The sequence below is a fragment of the Plectropomus leopardus genome, chromosome 11 (genome assembly GCF_008729295.1).
Source record: "Plectropomus leopardus isolate mb chromosome 11, YSFRI_Pleo_2.0, whole genome shotgun sequence".
Lineage (NCBI taxonomy): Eukaryota > Metazoa > Chordata > Actinopteri > Perciformes > Serranidae > Plectropomus > Plectropomus leopardus.
In genome coordinates, this window is record NC_056473.1 from 6,080,364 (window position 1) to 6,103,492 (window position 23,129).

General features: G+C 38.6%; 1 protein-coding gene across 2 annotated transcripts in view; it reads left to right on the top strand.

Annotated features, from left to right (window-relative positions):
* Positions 1 to 22,594, top strand: part of eps8l2 (EPS8 like 2) — a 38,889-nt gene extending 16,295 nt beyond the window's left edge. For both annotated transcript variants that reach the window (XM_042496517.1, XM_042496516.1), the window contains 17 exons: positions 2,756 to 2,917; positions 4,407 to 4,556; positions 6,415 to 6,494; positions 6,673 to 6,782; positions 6,871 to 6,941; positions 7,040 to 7,166; positions 10,416 to 10,504; positions 10,599 to 10,673; positions 11,714 to 11,862; positions 13,356 to 13,524; positions 13,617 to 13,651; positions 13,742 to 13,847; positions 14,839 to 14,958; positions 18,501 to 18,576; positions 18,693 to 18,864; positions 20,415 to 20,547; positions 21,503 to 22,594. In XM_042496517.1, coding sequence (XP_042352451.1) covers positions 2,756 to 2,917; positions 4,407 to 4,556; positions 6,415 to 6,494; positions 6,673 to 6,782; positions 6,871 to 6,941; positions 7,040 to 7,166; positions 10,416 to 10,504; positions 10,599 to 10,673; positions 11,714 to 11,862; positions 13,356 to 13,524; positions 13,617 to 13,651; positions 13,742 to 13,847; positions 14,839 to 14,958; positions 18,501 to 18,576; positions 18,693 to 18,864; positions 20,415 to 20,547; positions 21,503 to 21,577 — 1,899 coding nt within the window. In that variant the 3' untranslated portion in view covers positions 21,578 to 22,594. The remainder of the gene's footprint in view (positions 1 to 2,755; positions 2,918 to 4,406; positions 4,557 to 6,414; positions 6,495 to 6,672; positions 6,783 to 6,870; positions 6,942 to 7,039; positions 7,167 to 10,415; positions 10,505 to 10,598; positions 10,674 to 11,713; positions 11,863 to 13,355; positions 13,525 to 13,616; positions 13,652 to 13,741; positions 13,848 to 14,838; positions 14,959 to 18,500; positions 18,577 to 18,692; positions 18,865 to 20,414; positions 20,548 to 21,502) is intronic.
* The last annotated feature ends 535 nt before the right edge of the window (positions 22,595 to 23,129 follow it).

Consider the following 23,129-nt stretch of genomic DNA (forward strand, 5'->3'; position numbering starts at 1 on the left):
GACTTTAAAAAAGGTCTACAAATGAGGTCTACAAATGTACAGATTTTTAACCAAAAAAGTTACTGAACCTTATGGGAAAAGTAAAGATAAAAGTAGAGCACTTGCTATATTGTTATGGTGTATTGTTCTCTTGACCAGAGATAAAAGCTGACACAATGTCTTGATTTCATCTCATTTATGGGACACTTTGATAATAAAGCAATCAGGCCTCTGATTGCAGCAGCAGGGAGCTGATGCTTGGAAGACTGAGTCAGAGACGTGCTTTTAGGTCAGGGATTGTGTTGAACTATGTCCTGTGTCTGTGCGGATAGGATTTCTCTAAATGCCTCTCCACTATCACACATGGGCGTGTAATCACAGATAACATCCAGGTTACACGTGCAACAGACAGAGCCATGGAAGTGGTAACATTGCAGTTCTGATATCAGATAGATTTTTACAGATAATAGCGGCAAAAAATGGGCTTAAATATACAGAACACTTAAAGTTTAAGAAATTGTTTTATAGCTTAAGAAGTAACCTTATTTGCTTTCTTGTTGAGAGTATGATGAGAAGATTGATACCACTCTCATTGCATGTTTAATATGAAGCTGGAGGCAACAACCGGTTAGATTAGTTCAGCATAAAGACTGTAAACGGAGGGATCAGCGGCTTGACTCAGTCAAAATGTAACAAAATCTGCCTACAGCAACTCTAAAACTCACATAATAATACTTGAAATATCTTATTTATAATTTTTGTTTTGCAAAAATTGTAAAAATGACAAGTTATTGTTTTATGGAGGGTTATGTGTGAGTGTAGCGCAGTAATGATGTAATGTGAGCATTAGAGGTTACAGTATGAAGATTTTATGTCCCCTTTGGACCATGCCAGGCTCCAGTCTCTAGTCTTAATGCTTAAGCTAAGCCAACTGGCTGCTGCTGGTATTGTATTTCTCATCTAGCTCTATGTGAGAAAGTAAATATGTTAATTTACCAAAATGTCAAATTTTTTCTTTAATACAGCCAGTTAACAACAAATAATGTGTATTTCAACTTTCTAAAGCATAGGTCTCCCTTTCCTCCTTTTCATACAGTCAGTGGCTATGGTTACAGGCACACAAATATTCCCCTATTATGCTGAAAAAGACAATATTCTGAGTTTGATATAAACAGCATATTCCGTTTTAATATTCCGAATTAGGACATTTTCTGAATTTGGCATTTTCCAAAAGACATGGGGGATATGCCTGTGTAATTCAGATTTTAGGAGTATTATTTCTGCATGTATACAGTAAAGTCAGTGTAGGGTGGAGAAGCAGACAAAAATTCCACCTTTCTGGTCAGACAGAGAAACACACCTGCTTTTAAAGATTATGGAGGACTTGGATATCAACAGGTGTTGGGATATGTGCAAATATTACAGCACAATAGAAGAAGGTGAAAGAAGGAAAGAGAAAGTCCAACAACTCCGCCACTGCTAGGAAACTGTGAGAAAAAATCCGATCTTTTTTTTTTTTTTTTTTTTTCCACAATATTTTTATTAACATTTTACCAGCATGACAGCATGAGATCAGCCTTTTACATTCAGTGTATGCTGACAGTTTGCTTCATTATTTCAAAAACAAAATACAAAAATAAATAAATAAAGAGGGCTGCAATCTAAGACCAAATATTGTCCAATAGTCCTGTTGATCATCTTCCTGATCTCCAATCTGTTGAACCGTCCACTATATGTCCGAAAAACTGAGAAGATATCAGTGTTTGCCAAGGACCAAAATGGCATCCTCAGCTATTTTCCCCTGCTCACAATTGAGGCACATCCCTGATCCTTTTTAAAGAAGGACAGTCTTCAGACTGAACAATTGATCATAAAAAAAACCGTAATTATCAATTCTGCAGTTAACAGCCTATCCAAAAAACTGTTTTAGCTCTAAAAAAAAAACAAAAAAAAAAACAACAAACAACAAACAAAAAACCGACAAATGAACACAGACTCAACAATAATTTGCTCCTCCTATATTAACAAATGGTAATCTATACTAAGTGGATTTTAAATTGTAGTAGATACAAAATATAGCACATACTTCAGAAAAAAAAATAAATAAAACTTGTAAAAGTTTAGGAACTGTATCGTCTACAGCAATCAGGCACCTTGATCATCTGTTAAATCAAGTTTCTTGGCATAATTGATGAAAGGTCTCCAGATATTCTCAAATATGTGCTGTTTAGCCTTTAATATGTAAGTTATTCTTTCTAATGGAAGGTCTGATAGCATCTGTCTCATCCATTGAGCTGTATTTGGTCTGTGAGTATTTTTCCATAAATGTGCAATACATTTTTTGGCATTCAGTAAGCTGAGGTCTATAAATGCTCGTTCATTTTTACTATAATTATGTATCTCTGGATATAAGCCCAACAGGAAGAGCTTAGGGTCCAGTGAAAAAAAAAATCCTATCTTGATGCAAAGAAGCATAATGACCAGAGGCTCCAGCAGTTTTACTTCTTCATATTTTGACGTGATAAACGACATGTCAGGGCACGTTAATCAGAGTATGTACAGCTGCATGTAAAAAGGAATATTAGTGGTGGAATATTCGTTTTCATTAGATATGTACACAGCTTAGTAGGAATATTGTCATTTTTTGAATAAGAGAAAAACTGCACTTTTTTGTACATGTAAATGTACTCATTGTTTTTAATTCAAACCAGATAATAGTACCCTCACAGCCAAAAAATGTTATCCTTCATTCACCCATTCACTGGTTTTTCCACAGCATCTCTCCACGTTCATTATGGACAAGACAGAGTCCATTGCCACAGTGGACGATGCTATCAAGAAACTGGTCCTTCTGGACTCAAAAGACAAAATCTGGACCCAGGAGATGCTCCTGCAGGTCACTGACAAGGCAGTCAGGCTGCTGGACTGTGACACACAGGTATGGCTCTACATCTGTTCACACATCATGCACATCATTATATTAACATACAATAAATGTCAAATTTAGTCATTGATTTATATTTGTGATCTACAGCATCTCAAACTGTACAGCACATGAAAAAAAAACTGCAGTAGAAAGTTGGGACATGGGATGGAAATGTTTGTGTTAATTAAGACATCACAAATTCAAATTTAAGACTATTTAGTGACTTTTTTGGTCATATATTTATAAAATTGAATTTAAGACATTGTAGGGCTTTTTAAGGACCTGCAGACACCCCGACTGCAGTGCTTCTTGCCTCAAATGTTTTCGGAAACATATTTTAGTGACTGCGGCTGTAAAACAAGAAAGTTGGTCCAGCATGAGAGCGTTGCTTGGTACTCCCATTAAAATGGCAGTGGGGGCACAAACATTTTCATTGTACAGCAAAACAGCACACTGAAATTGGTATCTGAGAACAATAGAGGCAAGAAATACACAATGCTAATTTGACAGTTTGACCGCAATTCACAAACAGTGATTAATAGATTGACCACTGTGTTAGAGACTCTGCAGCTCTGATTGGTTGTTTTTGTTCACATGCAGTAAGGCTATTAGAAGCTCTACAGGGCAATAGAGTAGGGAATTTTTTTTTTTTTTAAGTAAAAGTGACCATCTGCAACTTTAATTGTTGGGTCTATTGTTTCTATAAAAAAAACTAAATTACTCAGGTGCCTCTTTAAGTAAATGTGTTCCAATCTGATGGGAAATGCAACATATAATGTGCACCTCCCATTTGAGGTTTTTCCAAGGAGTCTTCGAGGTAAACCCAGATCACACCGGAGGGATTATATAACTCGTCCAGCCCGGGAACGCCTCTGGAATGCCTTGCTTAGCCTGCTGCCCCCGCGACCTGACCCCGGATAAGCGGGAGATAATGAACGATAATGGACATTTCAGTGAAACAATAAACTGATTTTTTCATGTTTATGATTATGTGCCTTTATACATTGAAAAGCCTTTAAAAGAATGACATTATAGGAATTCACTTCTTTGCTCTAGTGCCGAATGTTAAATGGGTAGATTGATACTGCTCTCATGTCAATCTAAAGACTGGAAACGGGCAAACAGCGAGCCTGGCTCTGTCCAAAGATAATAAGATCACACAAGCACAAACGTTAAACCACACATTTTTTGGTTTTTACATTTTGGCTTTTGTAAGAACTAAACAAACAATGTATATTGATGTTTATATGTGAGTTTTAGGTGCTGGAAGGGGACCTTTGTTACTGTTGTGCTGAGCTAAGCAAACTGGATGCTTGTAGTAGCTTCATATTAGCCCTGCAGATATGAGAATGGTATTCGTTTTCTCGTCTCTCAATAGATTTAGAAGCCTTATTGTTGTATTGTTTTATCTCACAGAAGACTTTGCCTACTCCGATGTTATCCTGCTCTTCCCCTTCCTCCACCTCTTCCCCTCTAACATTCCTCTGCTGTGCTCCTGCAGGAAGAGTTGGAGAACTTCCCTCTCCCCACCATCCACATGAGTCAGACGGTCCTCAATCAGACACGTTACCCCTCTGTGCTGCTGCTGGTGTGTCAAGACAAGGAGCAGCACAGGCCCGACATCCACTTCTTCCACTGTGACGAGGTGGAGGTGAGTCTCGGTTTAAATGATCCAGGCTCGGCTCAGTTTGCATCCTTTATTGTCCGTGCACGGTTGGCTGGCTTTGTATTTTATGTCATTTGTAAATCCAAGCTGCTGTAGTTGCAGCGCCAGCTCAGATTTCAGTCTGTTGATGGTAGTTGTGTGTATCCTTTTACATTTTTTGCAGCTTAGTTTCGAGATATTTGTTCAAGGGAGGATCTGTCTCTGAAAGGATGTAATACTATAACTTACTGTAAAGACAATAGACCTAAGAATCACTAAGAGTGAGAAACTGATAATCTGTTAATGGGTTCATAAACACTTACTGGGTGAATATAACAGCCTTTGGATTATGAACTATTGCTCACCTGTGTCTTTTAATTGAAGTTTCTAACAAAACTCTTCTGTAATTTAATGTGAGAAAAATGGGAGTTTGTTCGAAATCTCAAAGGCCTGGTTTTGGCAGAAAAGCTGAAGTGTTTTTGTGATATACTAAAGTTTTAATTTCACCAATTAAATTTATTTAGTTGCACTTTTGTTAAGCAAGCATCACAAGTCAGTATAGACAAACTATGCAATACATACATACATAACAACAGTAAAAACTGTCAATGCAAGTGTAGGTTTTCAGATGTAGTTCAAAGAAAGTTCATACTGTGGTATAGATGATCATAGAAAAAGACTGAAAAATATAAATGGACTATATTACACCAACAGAGGGCTGAAGGAATTAGACCTAAAACCTGAAAATTAGTTTGCATTTTAGCACTTACAGCTCCTTTGTCTTGAAGTCAATAGGTTTTTTGAAGGAGTTTTTGATTAGACGCCTGAGATAAGGTCTGTCCGGATAAAGCAGTTAGTGCTAATTGTTTTGGGTGTGTGTTTGGTGCTAACATTAGCTGCTATTAGCTGCTGAATGAGAGACTAGAGTAGCTGCACAGCGCCTCGCTCTTTGGCTCAGTGGAAGTGTTTGCTTTGTGCTACTGAATGAGCAGCTGACGAAAAGTCTATTGCTTTGAAACAGCTCTTCATTTATATATAGTAAGGGAGGGATTATGTCAAGGATGGCTCTAGTGCATCATCGAGGGTTTTTAGGCCTGCCCAAAAACATCCTTGAGAAAGAAATGTTGAAAAACAGTTTAATGGTTTAACTCTAGAATGAAGTAAACAAGTCCCTGTCTTTTTATATGTTTAACAAATAACAAATATTTTTTTATAATTTGTAATTTGTTTTGGAAGACAGGCTCTAAAAAAGACAGTTGCTAACAAAAAAAGCTAAATAAGACTACAGAGCATGATAACACGGGATACGACTTCACAGCCTTGTTGTGGTGATGTTGAAGTGATGTGGCCATGGTGTATAGGCTTTATAGCCTAACATTAGCTTTTTACTTCTGTTGATTGCATTTATGCATAAAAATCGTATAGTCTGGCAGAATAAAATGTGTAAAAATCATAAACATTTGTTTGCTGAAGAGCCTATTTTGTGTAATCATCCAAAATCCAATAAAAAATCCTATTGGCTGTCTGTCAAGGGAACACTTACACTACAAATAAGCACCATCCCTACACCACTCTGTGCCTTTGGTTGTAGACTTGAAATCCAAATGACATTATTGTAGTAACAAAAAATAAACCAATTCTCACCATGCACGCTAATAGCATTCCTATAACATAGAATCTAATTGATTAAATTGTAATATTATTGTCAGCGTGCTATGAGATATTAACTTCAAACTTTAAGCATTTAGTTTGATATGGCAATATTGCAATTTGATCTCAGCCCTTGATCAGTGAATACTAACAGTGAAACTTCTGTACAAACACGTTGAGTCTGGCTCTGTGTGTCTCTCATCACTTTCTTCAGGCTGAGATGGTTCATGCAGATATAGACAGTGCCATTGGAGACAACAAGCATGGAAAGAAAATGAGGCTTCAGACTCTGAAGTGAGAACAGTACTGCAGCACACACACACACACACACACACACTCACACGCACACACACACACACACACACACACACACACACAATCACAGTGTGAAGGAGGTGACACCGACCTGAAATTGGTCGTTAGTTCCAACTGGGGGTGCTCAAGGTCTCTATGCCGCCTCCTCTTCCTCCAGGGTGAACCAGGAGAAAATGAAGCGTCACAGAGAAACCATCCTTCCCCCCTCAGCTCCGAAGGGACCCTCACCTGCTGCGAGGGGACGAGTGGCAGCCACGAACACACAGGGTGAGAATACACACACACACATACACACACACACCTCACATTTTAGTCTACAGTTCACATGAGCCTTTTTTTTTGGTTTTGGATATAGATCGACGAGCCTCTCCACAAAATGACACAGAGTCGCATGAAAAGCTGGCCCAGCGCATTGAGAAGGATGTGGTGAGTGTATTTTTATCCACACTCACACCTGTCATTACATTACACCATCTCGTGATGCTACATTCTTCACACTAAACCCTGGGATTTTTCTCCTTCAGCAAATCCTCAACTGTGCCCTGGATGACATCGAGATCTTTGTGGCGCGGCTGCAAAAGGCAGCAGAGGCCTTTTCTCAGCTCAACCAGCGCAACAAGAGTAAGAAGAATAAGAAGAAAGGACCAGCAGGTCTGTCTCCCTTTCTTCTGATGTGGTGACACCAGTGCAGTGACAATATGTTCATATTGCTCACGTCGCCATGTTTGTGTCTTTCTTTTGTGTCCTGTGGCCCAGGACTCTCATCCAGTGATGCATGTGTGGTAGCGGTGGCCAGTTTAGGGTTCTGTTACATGATAATAATACTCATTACTCAAATGTCATGGCTGAAGTAATATTATTACTGCTTCACTCCCTAGGAGTGCTGATGGTGCATTTCTGTCATGTTGGTGATTTTAATTTTATTATTTGCCAGTCAAAATACTGGCAATACCAAAAGAATGCAAATTTCATTGAAATTTTATGTGGAAGCTGGCATGAGATACAGATTAGTCAAAACTCGTACACCTGACATGTTTTTTGCACTCTCCAATCTTTTTTTTTCAATGTAGACGCGTGGCAGGTGTGCTTCATAGCCAGAATGACATAATCGCAGCACACAAGCATTCCTAAGTACTCTTACTTATTTCACAGCCCAGCTGTGAAAGAAGTAAATATCAGTCTCTGGTAAAAATGGAGAAGTAGATCATTTAAGGGCTTCCCAGAGCTTTACATCTGTCCCACAGACAATATTTTAGGCCTAACACACATTCCTACCTATTCACACCTATTCAGTCTTATAGAGCTGCTCGCCTGGAGCATACGCCAAAAAAAGTTTTCTGTCTTCTGGCTTTACTTCCACGCTATGCAACCCAATGAATATGCACAGCAGTGTTTCATCAGCTGGCCCTGCCTACAAGTTCCCGCTCGCCTCATAGACTTTATATTGTGATGACATCACAGATTTTTAAATTGTGTTTCTCGGCTCTAGAAGAGCTTTACAAACATAAAACCACCATGGCTCAAAAATTCACAATAGAAAGAGTAATAATTGACCTTGTTTGCAGTTGGAGGTGTCATGTCAACCGTTTTACAGACGTCTGTCTTAGAATATTGGTCCATGGGGAAAATGCTTTCTAGGCTGCAGGGGATTTTTTGTTGCAATAGCGCGAACAACCACTGGGAAAAAATCCCTGCAAGGCAGAGCAACTTTCCTTTTCCCAGCACTTAATCTTTGAAGAGACTGAAACCAAAATTGTCACCTTATTTATGGACTTAATTATAACCCCTAATTATAACTGTGCAAAATGATAATATTACTTTAACATGTTGCTGAGTAACGTTTGACCAACACTGGCAGTGATGTGGTGTTGTGTTTTTACTTGAACACACCTCGTTCCCTGTGCAGTGAGACATGCTGTACATGTAACATTCATGTGAGGCTAAACGATGCCTTGTTTTCTGTGTACCTGCTCAGGTGCAAACACACATACTGTACGTGTTACTTTCCCAAACATCATTTGGTAAGATGTAACACAGATGTGTGTTGTCTGTGACTACACTGTCGGGATGGGAATGTACTAAGGCCATATTGATTCTGGTTATCGGACCGATTCTATGACTCCATCACTGATTCGTGATCAATCTTCTGTTAGGGTGAAAAAAAGTCTACACAAATCAACACAACAGTTTTATTATCTCTGAGTCTGAACACTGAAAATGAAATGAGGGAGAGTATTTGTGCACTATCGATTCACCTGCACACATCACCATCAAGAAGCAGCTCTGTCTCACACACAGGCAGCACAGAGCTGTATCGCACTGCTGTTACTGTTAAGTTTCCAGCAGTGTAGAAATCAGAGTTTGACATCATTGTTTTGCAATTCGCAACTGTCAAAAAAACATATCAGCTTCGAAAAAGGAATTGATAAGCTCAGAGATCTACGATTCCTATGGATCGAACAATTTAGAATGAATCGATTCCCATCCCTACCCCACAGATGGATGTGCTGAAAATGACGTATTCTCTGTCAAGAGAATCAGTTTCTCAACTTTAGGGTCAGAATCTCACACGGGGTCACATGTGTATCAAAAGATGTATAAGACTGATGTAGTGATTGCTACGTTTTTAAAATATATATTTTTAGGGTTGAAACTAATATAACTGAAATATCATAACCTTTATGTAACTGGGAGCGACAGCCCTGAAAATACTATTTCACAGAATTTCATAGTCAAAATCACATTATATAACTCATTTTTGGACCCTGTTGAGAAACCCTGATGTAGCACATTTTTTCTTGGGCTTTTACTCTCCGGCCACAGTTAATTTTTTATCTGTACAGTTGTAACTAACTAACCATCACTGTATTACTAAACTCATGGTTGGATTACTGAACGGGCCTACTGGGAAGAGGCCTAAAGGCCCACAGTGTCAGGGCCCCTCCTGGCCTTTGTCTGCAAAATCAAATTACTGTAACAAACTGAAGTCATGCTAGGAGGAGATTCATACAGAGATACTGGCCATTTTGAAAACTGATTTACCATTAGAACAATTTTGCTGTATTTTAAGAGCAATCTCTGATGGAGCTACAGACTATTTGCTTTTATACTTTATTTTATTTTATATTTTTAAAAAAATGACAACTCTATCTCAGGTCAAACCACATCCTTCCTCAATGGCAAGACAGGTTAATGAAAATGTGCTCGATAGAAAAAAAGATGGCAAAACTCTGTGTAAAGATAGACAGGTTTTCTTTGGGCTCCTATAATTACTTATTTTAGATCTAAGACCTAAGTGATAAGTTGGTGTACTGATGAAATGTAAATTTTGCTGAAACTGATATTGGTTTTAATTTAATTTAATTATTTCATTTTGTATGTTTGTTTGCAGAACTGTGCATAGTTTTTTTTCCTACCTCCCAACGAAGTAGCTATGTGTAATTCAAATTAAAAGAAAAATGTAAAGAAAGACGAAGAAAAACAAATACTGTTACATGTACCAACAAGGAAAAGACTCAAAATGACCATCAAGGGATGTTAATGAACTACAAAAGGAAAAAAATAACCCAGCAAAAACATAAAATGACCTCAAAGAGACACAAAACCACAAAAAGATGCATAATGACTATAAAGAGATGCAAACAACAGTAAAAGAGCACAACCACAATGTCTGTCTTCCCCGCTCATATACAGTATAGGAGAGGGGGTGGGGCCTTTTGCATATCTGAGCCCTATTGTCTCATAATCCACCCATGGCTAACCTTTATTCCTCTGAAAAAATACAATTTCTTTGAACCGTGGCCAGAGAGTGAAAGCTGCATCCTGTGTGTAATATGTGTGTGTGGCGGGCTGGTAACTCTGGAGTCTGTGTGTGGTCATTGTTGCTCTGCTTGTTTACAGAGGGCATGCTGACCCTGCGAGCCAAGCCCCCCACTGAAGCAGAGTTCATTGATAGCCTGCAGAAACTGAAGCTGGCCCTCAACCTCTTGGTGAGATATCACAGCTCCTAACCTCTCCTCCTTCATCAGCTGCCCTCTCTTCATCACCTTCTCACTGTCTTATCTGTCGTGGCGCCCCCTACAGGCCAAACTGAAGAAACACATACAGAACCCGAGTGCGTCGGAGCTGATTCATTTCCTCTTCGGTCCTCTGGAGCTGGTAAGAGCCATAAATCTGTTTAAAGTGTGTCCACTGTCAAACAGGTTTATATGGATAATCATCCTGAACACTTGCTGAGTTTTTTTCAACAGTATATATCCATGTCACGCTAAATAAGTTGTCCATGTCATTGGATACCCTCAATGTTGACTGAGCCAACAGGCATATCTGACAAAAACACTCTGAGCTTTTCTAAATGCACCGAATCAAAGCAGTTTGGCATCTGCATTGTCGCCATCAGACATTCCTCTTGTTGTTTTTATTTTTTCTGGCACCACACCCACTGCTGCTCTGCTAAACTCTCACCGGACTGGAGCGACGTGGCTTTCAGCTCTGACTCAGGTGCAGCCACACTTATGTAATGTTGGTTTGGTGTTTGAGCCACACCTTCGATACTGCTGGATAGAAACGCTGAGATTAGGCTCTGCCAGTTGATATGGTGCAGTAACCTCTGGACATGTAGGATTTGCTTGATAAGGTCGAGATAAAGCAGGAGCAGTAATATTGTGTGTGGCCCCGCGGCCCCCAGCTGTCCTCAACAATCAGCCTCAACATGCAGCAGCTTTAGACACATGTAGTCAGTTTTAAATTGTTTTACAACATAAATGATATGCAGAGATTTGAGATGCAGTAAATGGTCAGTGCTGTTTTATTTACTGCTGGTGATATCTTTTTTCGTAAAGCGTCTTAAGATTAAAGGGACAGTTCACCCCAATTAAAAAAACATATTTTTCTTCTCACCTGTGGTGCTATTTATCAATCTAGATTGTTTCAGTGTGAGCTAACAAGCACTGAAGATATCAGCCGTGTAGATGTCCGCCTTCTCTCCAATATAATGGAATTAGATGGCACTCGGCTTGTGGTGCCAAAAAAATACATTTGTAATACTGAACAGTAATGTCTCTGTCCAGACATTACCATGACCCAGTTACTCAAGATAATCCACAGACCTTGTTGTGAACCGTTTCGTGTGGTAACTATTTTTTTTCTACCAAGTGCTCACATTCAGTTGATCAGTAAACTTCTCAATGTGTCCACAGGTGCTGCAAAGCTGTGGGAGTCCTGAACTGGTGCGTTCAGTAATCTCCCCTCACCTTTCTAAAGACACTGTTGACTTTCTGCGGGGACACCTCACCCCCAAAGAGATGACCATCTTTGAGCTGCTTGGGGAAGGATGGACCAAACCCAGGTACATAAATGACTGCACTTTTATCCAAAGCTTTACAGTGTGTCTCTCATTCACTCACACAGTCACACACTGACGGCAGTGAGCTACTAGGGTGCTGGCCTGACCGTCAGGAGACATCAGGGGTTTCTGTGTCTGTTCCGAGGACACTTAAACATGGGTACATTATTACTGCTGGCTCTGTCTGTATGGATAGTTGTGGAATTTTGTAGTAGGGCTGTATCAGATATTTATGTATAGTCAGTATATTACATATACTAGTTAGTGGTCGGCATTCTCCTGGTTTGCAGAAACAAACAGGGCACACACCCCACAGGGGTTGATATCGCAACGTATTTTAGCGTATTTACACTTTAAAAAAGGCCTACCTAAAAAATCAATATCAGTCTAGTATTTTCACCTTTACCACGCCATCACACAGCCCTTTCCTTTGGCACTGCATTTTTCATTCACCACCAGTCGTTTGGGTCAGAGAGTGCTGTTTGTGGCTGTTACACGATCCAACTGAAACAAAACTTCATGCTGAAAGCACTCTTAATACAGTGTCTACTTAGATGGATACTCTATTTTTGAAGTAGGCATTTTTTTAACCCTAAGGGCCCACCTAAATATTATACACGTATCGCTATGTGCGCAAAATATGCTTTTAAAAATCAAGCTATAAAAAATATTACACCTTCATATTATTTTCTATTTTCTTTTTTTTTTTTAATGAGCATCAGTCCTAATCCTCAAAATTCTTTCTTATGCCAGGTTTTTGTCATGATGCCACAATGTTTTTAGATGAAAAAAAACAACTAAACAAAATGAATTATTTTTTAATATATTACATGCAAAGTAGATTTTTTGGGGGATGATCTCAGTCTGGGATATGTCAGTGAGTTGCAGCAACATTGATTGTGACAGTGCACCTAGTGGAAATAGCATGTATTTTCTCCATATGCCGAATATGGTAAAAATGACGTCATCAGGTGGAAAATAGTAAAAATGACAAATTCTAAGGCAAAAGCCCAGAATGACACCCAGAAATAATACAATGCCTTTTTATGCTTTGATGGCTGTGGGATCAAAAATTGCAGTTTGAATGGGTTTCAATGATACATTTTGTGCACTTAACAGTATGAATGTAACAATGTTTTTACACCCTGTATTTTATACTTATTGTAGGAGCTGAGCTGGAAATTCCAAGATTAAATAAAAATACAAAATATTGCTAAAATTTAAGCTATATGCATGGAAACAGCCAAAATTATATATATAAAAAAAAGAGGAATGAAAAGCGTGTAAAATGCACCAAACAGTCCCTGAGGGCTAAAGTGTTCAAAATATGTTTTATATAAACCCCTCTATACAGCATTGTAATGCTGGGCTGGGGGTGCATGCCAACTGCCAGCTACTGTTTGTACTACAATAGTTTTTCATACAGCCCCATTCAAAAAACCCAAACTATCCCTTTAAAAGGTCTCTTTCTGACCATCCTGTCCCTCCTCCTGCAGAGCTGAGTGGCCCAGGGATCAGTGCGCTCCCCCTTATTACCCAAAGTTTCGTAACGGCTGGGAACCACCGGCGGAGCTCTTCAGGACGGCCCCATGGGAAACAGAGGGACCCATGGGGCCACTGGGGTCTCCCACCAGCCCTGATTACAGAAAACATTCAGCTGAGGACGTAAGAGTTTTGCTTGATATCCACCATCTGTGAAAGTAGCAACAAGAACCGGCTGTAATCAAGCTGTAACAATAATCTGTCTGCTTTTTCAGTATTATGGAACTCACTCCTCAAACTCATCGAATGGGTAAGTAAAGAAATCCTTCACACACTCTGCTGATTCTTTAACACAAAAACATGTCAGACTGTGCTGAGAGGAAACTGTGTGTCTCAACAGGTCTTACAATGGGATGCACGTCACCCGAAAATATGCCAAAATCCGCTACCACTTTGTGGCACGGAATGCCAACGAGTTGTCAGTGCTGCAGGATGAAATCCTCGAGGTAAATACAAAGTTATACTGACTCATCTTTCATGTGAGGGTTGACACATAAAGCTGAATTTAAACCAAGTTCAGATGTACATTGTGGCATCCAGCAGGGATGCTGCAAACCTTTCCCTCGCCTTCTGCAGCTCAAGAAACATAAACTGACCTTCTGTGAAGTTTAAGTGGAAACAGACAATGTTTTTGCTTTAACTTAGTGTTATGAAGTAAATATTGATGCACAACATAATGGCTACAGAATAATAACAGCATCCATGTTTATGGATTTGTTCAAGCGTCACTGCCACCAGGTACGATCTCTCTAAAAAATGAAGGCTAGATTTACAGCACAAAGGGAGTCCGTCAACCATTTTGCAACCAGAACAGGAAGAGGTTGGCACTGTATCAAAATGCAGTGTATAGGGATGCAATAATAATATTGGCACATCTTAAAATTAAATATCAGAATATCTGATTTCTGCTGACATGACAAACCAATATTGTTTTTTTTTTTTTTTTCATGGACAAAGTTTGTTTCCATCTGCTGGTGACCCTTCACAATAAGAGTATGCATAGTATGACGTTAATTCCACTACAGAAGAGACCTGATGATCTCTTCAATTAAATGGAAAAAAAGTGGATATATCGTTATTGGTATTGATATTGTTATATATCGATATCTGCAAAAAATCCAATATCGTGCATCCCTAGCAGAGTGCCTTGTATTGCGTTAGTTGCTAGGCTTTAAAGAAAACAGAAAGTGATCCAGTGTTTTGTGACAACGCCAGCAATGATAGCATTCTGATTAATCCACTTTGCTAGATTTTATTTTGTCTGCTGAAAACACATTGTAAAAATGAACTCATATCCACTGGTAAAGCATAAAGAGCCACTGCCATCGCTGAAGACATATCTGCTGCATCCAGGTCAAGAGTGTGTGTGTTACACAAGACTTGAGTTGAACTGCAGTTTTCAGTGCTGCCGAGTGAGATGTGAAATGTGTCTTGCAGGTGATAGAGGATGACAAACAGTGGTGGAAACTACGGAATCGCAGCGGTCAGGCAGGCTACGTCCCATTTAACATCCTGGACGTTGTGAAGATAGAGGAGCCAGAAAACATCTACGGCCAGGTGACCTGCTGCACTACACATTCTGTGCATTACAGCTATGGCTCTTTGCAGAGGGGTCAAGGGCCTGTATTGGGTCTTCATACAACTTATAGACTGTATGGAGATGCAATAAAGATTTAGGGGGGAACTATGCAGACAGAGAGGCGGAACAAAGCGAAGATTTTACCAATCATTTCTCAAAAGGAAAATTTTGGTGCTCACTAAAGTCTTTTCTTTGGCTCATTAGAAATAAATCAGCTTGTATTTGGAATCAAGTGTCTTTTGGATCTTAGCACTATCTCAAGAGCGGATTACTTCAGACAAATAAAAACTGATGCAGTGAGAGAGAAAAAAAGAGCATGCAACTGCAGCTTTTAAATCAAGGCTGATTACTTTTCTCTTTGCCGCTCACTTCTATTAAATTGAATATTTATTCATTTCTTACACTGCACAGTAAATTTTATTTTTATATTTTTACCTGTCTTAGTATTTATTTAACTTGTCTTTTTTTTTATTATATAGCTCTTTTTTTTTTTAATTTAAATGTCCTTTAATAATGTGTTTTTTGCACTATGTTTCAAGGCTTTTTCGAGGTTGAATGTAGAGCACCTTGATACATTTGCTCCAGCCAGCTAAGTTTTGGCAAGGTGCTGGAGAAAATATTTCTGCACACTTACTTCTATGCAATGTTTAACTTTATTCTGAGCTTTTTGGTCTGTCAGACCTTTACCACACATGCATGTATGCTCTGATGTTAAGCACTTTGAATTTCCTTGTTGCTGAAATGTTCTAAACTTGCCTTGCCTGTAAGATCTTAAATTAGTTTTGGGCTGAGATGAGACAAGAGCTATTAGCTGAATTTAAGAAGTATGAGGGAAATGGTCAAAATCTCATAATGATGTTGAATGGAGTTGATTTATCTCTGGGAGACGCAGGCTGGACAAGAAGAGCTCAAGCAAGTAAGGCAGACTTTACTGGAGGGGCAGGAAACCAAGGACAGAAGCCAAATAAACACACGGTTTGACATTCTGTGATGTTACAGCCATAAAGCATCCACAATCAAGCCACAAATCAACCCACACAAAGTACCAGTGTACAAGCAGCGTGTGGCCTCCTGTCTTCGCCAAACAGACACGGCGGTCTGCAACACAAGCAGCAACCAACAACTCTGTAGCCAGCATCCATTAAAAGCCCACCCTATCACAAATAATTCATATTAAACGACTTACCGGTGACGTTTTCATCCGTTTTCATCCGCAGCTTTCAGTTTGACTCACATCAAAAATGAGGAGCAGTCCATTGCAGTTTACACGACATATCCGTAAACTCCGACACGTTTGAACAATACAAAATATATATTACCGCACTATAAACAGTAATGTGAACTTCACCGCCCTCGTCTTCTCCTCTTCTTCTCACCTTTCAGTGCGCCCGACTTGTACTTTTTTCCTCATTTTAACCGTCAAACCACTAGCTAGCTTGTAGCTTAAATGCTACACAACGTGCACGCGCCTGCGATTCAAAGAGGTCACAATCGGTCGAATGACGCACGTGCACACCTGCAAAGACAGGTGGTAATGATGATGACGTCACTAGCTCTTGATTTTGAACTGATTCCTGTAATACACTGATCTGGACTCCTTTTTTTTTTGGCACTTTTATTGTTGAAAAAAACAAATAAGCAGATAAACTGAGATTCTGAACGTTTAAACTTGAGGTGTTGTTTCAAAGTGTGTTTCCTCAACAACATATATGCTTATTGAAAGAATAAAATAAAAAGGTCTTGGTCCACATTCTCAGGAGAGGCAGGGGATAATGGAAATATTAAAAATATAAGGAAATAAATACAAAAAATAAATAGAGAATCAATAAATACAAGATATGAATAATTTAAAATATAATTATACGAGTGCTTCAAGTAATACTGGGTGCCAAATTCATTAAAACACAATTGGGTTTGTAAAAAAAAAAAAAAAAAAAAAAAAACAGTATCAGACCATAAAAAAACTAGTTTTGACTTTGGTTTTGATAGGGGGAAACACATATCAACTGGGAAAACAGTCCTGGACACAATGAAGTATGAGCACAGCTGCAGGCACATGGCATAGTATCTCCACTGCCCATAACTAATATAATTACAAACATTGCACTGTCTTTCTTTTTTTATAGTTTAGTTGTAGATAAATAGACCTACCAGTCACACCACAACAGCGTGACACCACACAAATGTAAAATAAAGCTTCCATACTTCAAGTAAATATAACAATAGCAAGTATGAAGTGCCAACAAAATTAAAGTGCCAAATAATTAATAATAAATAAGCCTGTGTGAACTTTTTAACAGTCATATTAGTTCATTTGTATGTAAAATAAGTCAGATAAACGAAAATTCAATTTGAAAACAGTTGAGACTGCTTAGGCAGATAGTCAATCATAATGGGGTGGCACCTGAGGTGGCCAATCAGATTTCATGGGTGGCCCCACGTTTTTTGTGTAGCTTTACATTACATTACAGTCTTTGATGAATACCCATAAAGCTTTGTCTGAGTATGAAGTGTATGATTTCTTGAAGGAAGAAACTCACTTAAACACTTTTTCTTATAACTTTGTTAAAAACTCACACTTTGTGTATTTTTACACACAGGCAATATTTCCACCAGCTACAAAGAAAACATTTTAGACTTGTAGGTTTTGCAGCAGTTTTAAGATTCTGGTTTTTCTGCTTTAGACTCAGTGGACCACAATGCATTGCGGCCTCAGAACATGCTGTGTTTTGAATAGACTTTTTCCAGTGTTTTGTTTCTTGTTAGCTATGACGGTCCGTATCACTTTCAGTTACTTTGCCTGCAGTCGCAATCCTTTAAACTGCACAAGCTCGGACGTGTTGTCAAGAAATGTCACAATGGATTCTGGGAAATGTAGGCAATCACTAACTGAAGTATAACGCATGATACAGGTCAAGGTTCCTTTATCACTGTTTCTGGCTAAATTTGTTTTGCAGCTAGGAATTTCTGCATCCGGGTTAAAAGTGCAAGAGATAATGAGTACACAAATAGCTAACAAAGAGTCATGATAAAGAGATTTTCCAGAGAAAAATAAACAATCAGATAAATAAAAAGCCTAGATATATAACAAACAATGTCTAGTATGTACAAATTATGTATCATTTTGATTTGATCTGAAGTTTATCGCAGCTAAATGACAGTGTCAAAGGAATATTTGCAGTCGTATCATATGAATACAGGTCTTGGGTCAGTGCAGCTTTGTGTACAAACTCTGCTCTCATTGTGATTGTGCAGCATTGTTTTCCCATCCTCACCGACAGCCTTCATTCCTGCAGACACACACTGCGCTCATTCACGCTGCATACAGGATCACCAACGCCCTGCAGCAGGTGCTGCATGCAGCTTCTCTTCCTGCTGTCAAATACTTTCACACACATATTTTCTCTTTTGGCTCCTGGGCAAAAATCTATCAACTACCAGTGATATGAAAGACAAACCTGTTTTCGGAATAATAGAGGCTGCAGCTGCTTTCTCATGAAGTGTGTTTGTGTGTGTGCAGCAAGGCTACAGGACGTCACCTCCTGGTACTCTGAGCCATGGAGACAGCTTCAACAAGGGAAGACCCAAAGACAAAAGTTAGTGAACACAAAAAGTAATCAAATTAGGAATTGCAAATATGTTTTTAGAAAAAGCAGCTCTAAAAAGTTGTTCTTGCACTAATGTCTGCTTCCGTCCTATTTCTGTGCTGCAGTGATGGATGAGGTCAACAACGAGTTATTGATTAAGATTACTGCAAACAAGAGCCAGCCGCCCACCAGGAAGTTCCGCGTGGAGCGATCATCCGCCAGCCATGTACCGCTCGCCTTTGACTCAAGCCCAGAGCAGGTGACCGCGTGGCTCAGCTCCAAAGGTTTCTCTAAACCGTAAGTCACCCATGATGGTCATCAATCCAGCAAATCAAAATACCTCCACAACCCTTCAAGGTCTGACTGCAGTGTCAGGAAGTAGTAAAAGCTGAGTTGTATCATACAAAACACACAAAAAACATCTTGGTTTGTCTTTCCAGTGTTTTAAAAATCACCAGCTCTGGTTTGGTTAAAATAAACCCTTAATTCAACCAGTTAGATGTGAAACTATAAAGGCTCTTTACACACTTAGGCAGTGGTGGACAGTAACAGAGTTCATTTACTTTACGTATTGCTTTTGACAACAATTGAAAGACAAATATTGTACTTTTGACTCCACTACATGAGAGCAGTTGTGACTTGTTGCATTTGCTTTAAAGTCAGCAAATTGTTTTTTTCTTATCTAAAATGCAAAAGTACTACATAAACTGTGATCATGCAGTTCTGCATGCAGCTTGTTTGTTGAAGTGGCGTTCCTGTACCTCTACCTTGCGCATGTGCAACTCAGATTGGGCACCTCATCGGTAGAGACGGATAGAGAGGGGAGGTCATCAGCAGGCACTTGTATATGGGTATATGGTGTTAGTAACGGCTACAGCAGAAGATGGAGTGAAGATTCCCCACCAGATCACACATGGCCATGTTTGAAGCTTTGAGATGAGGAATGATTCATATCGTTCTAAATGTTTGCTCGGCATAAATTAATTCACCATCCATATTCAAGGAGTTTTTCATTCTACAGGTTCTAAAAGCAAGTTGGTGCATTTAATGGGTTGTTTTAGTCATTAGGATCTGTAAATGTATTGTGATAATATATGTGTTGAGATATTTTTTTAAAGTACTTCCAATACTTACGTTTTCTAAAAAGCTAGTACTCCAATATTTAAACTCAAGTAATAATTTTACAACTTTCACTTGTATTGGAGTAATATTTGACAAGGAGTATCTATACTTTGACTCAAGTAATAAAGTTGTGAACTTTGTCCACCACTGCACTTAAATTGCTGTTTATTTAAATGGACTTTGGAGGCTGTTTCTGGTTAAACAAATTTTTTTTTTTACATTTTATCCACACAGTCTTAGATTGTTTAACCACTTTGAACCTCCTGTAGTTGTTGAGGTTGCAAATTCCTGTGTGGTGATGTTATTGCACATAACATTAGGCTGATGGCGCTGAGTGACAGTAGTGCTGCTAAACTGTCTCCAAATGGACATGGAATTCACTAAAGCATGCTAAACTGTTACATCACTAATACATAATGGCTGTAGGGCATTGATATCATGGTATGTTTAATTAACCATATATTTGAGTGAATGTAATAGTGTCAAATGTGAGTTTAAAAAACATGTTTTCCAGCCTCGCCAACTCTGCCTTTGTCACGCCTCCTAAATATGCTGACTGTGTCTATACCAAGATGCCAGAACAGACACAATGTGAAAATACCACAAAGGCTGTCTTTTAAATGGTGTACTCACTACTGGAAACTGTGTACATATTAAGAAATGGAGTACTAATGTATGTATTATGATAATAACAATATGTATATGAAATGCCTGTCTGTCTGCAGGACTGTTGAATGTTTGGGGATCCTGACTGGAGCTCAGCTGTTTTCCCTAAATAAAGAAGAACTGAAGGCGGTGTGCGGAGACGAAGGCGGTCGCGTCTATTGTCAGGTCACGGTGCAGAAAGAACAGCTGGAGGTCAGTCACACACCTCTCACAACAAAGCTGTTTCATTTACAGTTACACTGAGAGAAAAAAAAAAGGAAATCCCCACAAATGAACAATCTTGTTTGCAAAGAGTTTTAACAGTGAATAGATGTGAACAATACCCACCTGTCTCAGCTTTCAGTGTGTATCTGGGCATGTTAGTACAAGCCAATAAACTCCAGAAAGTGGGTGTGTATATTCTGTATTCAGGTCAGAACTAACTAGGCAGGACAATAAGACAACTCCCCACAAGGATAACGACATCATAACAAGCAGTTATCTCAATTAATAAGTACACAAAACGCAATTATGCCTTATTACAGTGGCTAAATCTCCTGACACAGCAAGTATTAATGATATGAACTTTGTTACACGCCTGTGTGATATGATTTATCAAAAATAAAATTTAACTGCATAAATACAGTTTACACATGGGACAAAAAGGAGCGTAAAGCAATGGCTCCTGAATTATGAATCTTTCAGTCAAAGATTATTTAAAGTCTCAGACGATATCCAAAGTTCAGAACCTATGCAGTTTTTTTTGGTAGTTGGTACAACTGGGAGGGGGTACTTCTAGTTTATGTCCATCCCTTATCTCTGTAGAGATGTTCTGACCCATTTATTAATGAGTTAAATGCAGTATTATTGCAAAATGTCCATACTCTTTGGAGTACATTTGTATTAATTATATAGTGTGATGCTCTTATTCCTATGACATTTGACAGGATCATTTACTGTTGATTTAAAATGCTCTGCTGAAAATAAGAAAAGTCTGTTGCCATTGCTTCTGCAGATCTCTGTCTAAACAGTACAGTTATCACACATTCCCAAGATGGCTTTTTTTCAAGCTTAGGGCCTATGTTGCTCTTAAATCATTTGTCTCTTTGTAATAGGAAAAATTAAAAGAGAAAAAAAACATTTTCTTCTTGTGTTTCCTTCACAAAAGACTGGCGGAGACTCAGAGCTGCAAGAGATCATGAAGCGGCGGCAGGAGAGGATCGACTCTGGCAGCAAAGACTGAACCTGCCGACCAGCACAACCCACCCATACGCTTTCACTCTCTCCCCTGCAGCCGCTCCTTTGATCAATCTACGACCTGCAATAGCACATACTGAAATGTTGTATACATTTGTCACTGTATATTTATTTTGTATAACCTAACGTGTATGTATTCCAGTGTTTTCTTATCTAATTATGTTGCTCTTGTTTTCATTCAATTTTGTTTTCATATGAAAAGAGGAACATATGAATCTATGTACAGTTGTATGTGTGTGTGTGTGTGTGTGTGTGTGTGTGTGTACGAGAGAGCACAACATGCATTTAATGTACGTATTGGTACGAGCAGTGTGGATAGTGTTTAACGCTCATTGTGAATATAGCAGCTGTTTACTGAATGACTTAAGTAGCTATCACATATCTAAATCTGTGCCACAATGTCTGACACATTTTCTGATATATAGCCAATTATTTTCATATTACTGTTTACAGGTATAATCAATAATAAAGCACGCTCTGTGTATGTCAGACATAGTTTCATCCTGGTCTCTAACTGCACACGAGCAGCAGGTGTTAACATTAATAATGTGGCAAGAGAAACTGTCAATAATCCTGCATGAAGTTTTTGTCAGTGAGATGCTGTCATTCATGTGTTTTTATGCAGCGTGATATTTTACATTGTGAACTGCACATACACACACAAATGTTAAGGAATATATGAGAGTATGTTCTGATATGAATAATTAAATTTAGACAAAGCATTCAAGAGGGTTGTAAATATTATGGGAAACTGTTTTAAAAGAATATAATCAAAAAATAAAAACTTGGTAAATATTTGATACCACGTCTTTTTTTTGTACATCATTCTTGTGTTTGTGACTGGATTAATGATACCAGACAGCCAGTGCAGTTACTTAATTTTATAGTTAAAGATCAGAATAAGAGTCATAAATAAAGTTGGAAGTTAAATCAGCATTTAAGGGACAGTGTGTAAGATTTAGGGGGATTTGGAGGCATCTAACAGTGGGGATTGCAGATTGCAACCAGTTGAAACCTATGATTGATTGATTAAAACTGTCATGTTAAAAAAGTCTGTGTTTTCTTTTGTTGTGGAGGGGCTGCTGACTGATACAAAAAAACACAAATGGACCTATCTATGCTTGGTTTGTCCATTCTGGGCTGTACAAAGACCCGCTCCCTATGTAGGTATAAACAGCTCATTTTAAGGTAACAAAAACATAGCAACTCAATTTTCTGGTGGTTATACACTAAAGAAAACATCATTTTTATATAATGTTACATTTGTGCTATTATATCCCCCTAAATCCTACACATTGGACCTTTAACTCATCCTCAGTTACACAGGATTTGTCATTTGTCTGCATAATTGTCATATTTTATTGTTCAAACTGTATCACATGATAGATAATGAAAAAAACAGCACTTTAAATACCTCACATAAGTTTTCACAATTGTATCTATAACACTGTACTACTGCTGTTCGAGACTCTGTAAGGCAAGTCCGAGAAATCTTGTGAGCACTAAAAAAAACAGTACAGAATATGAAAATACTGAAC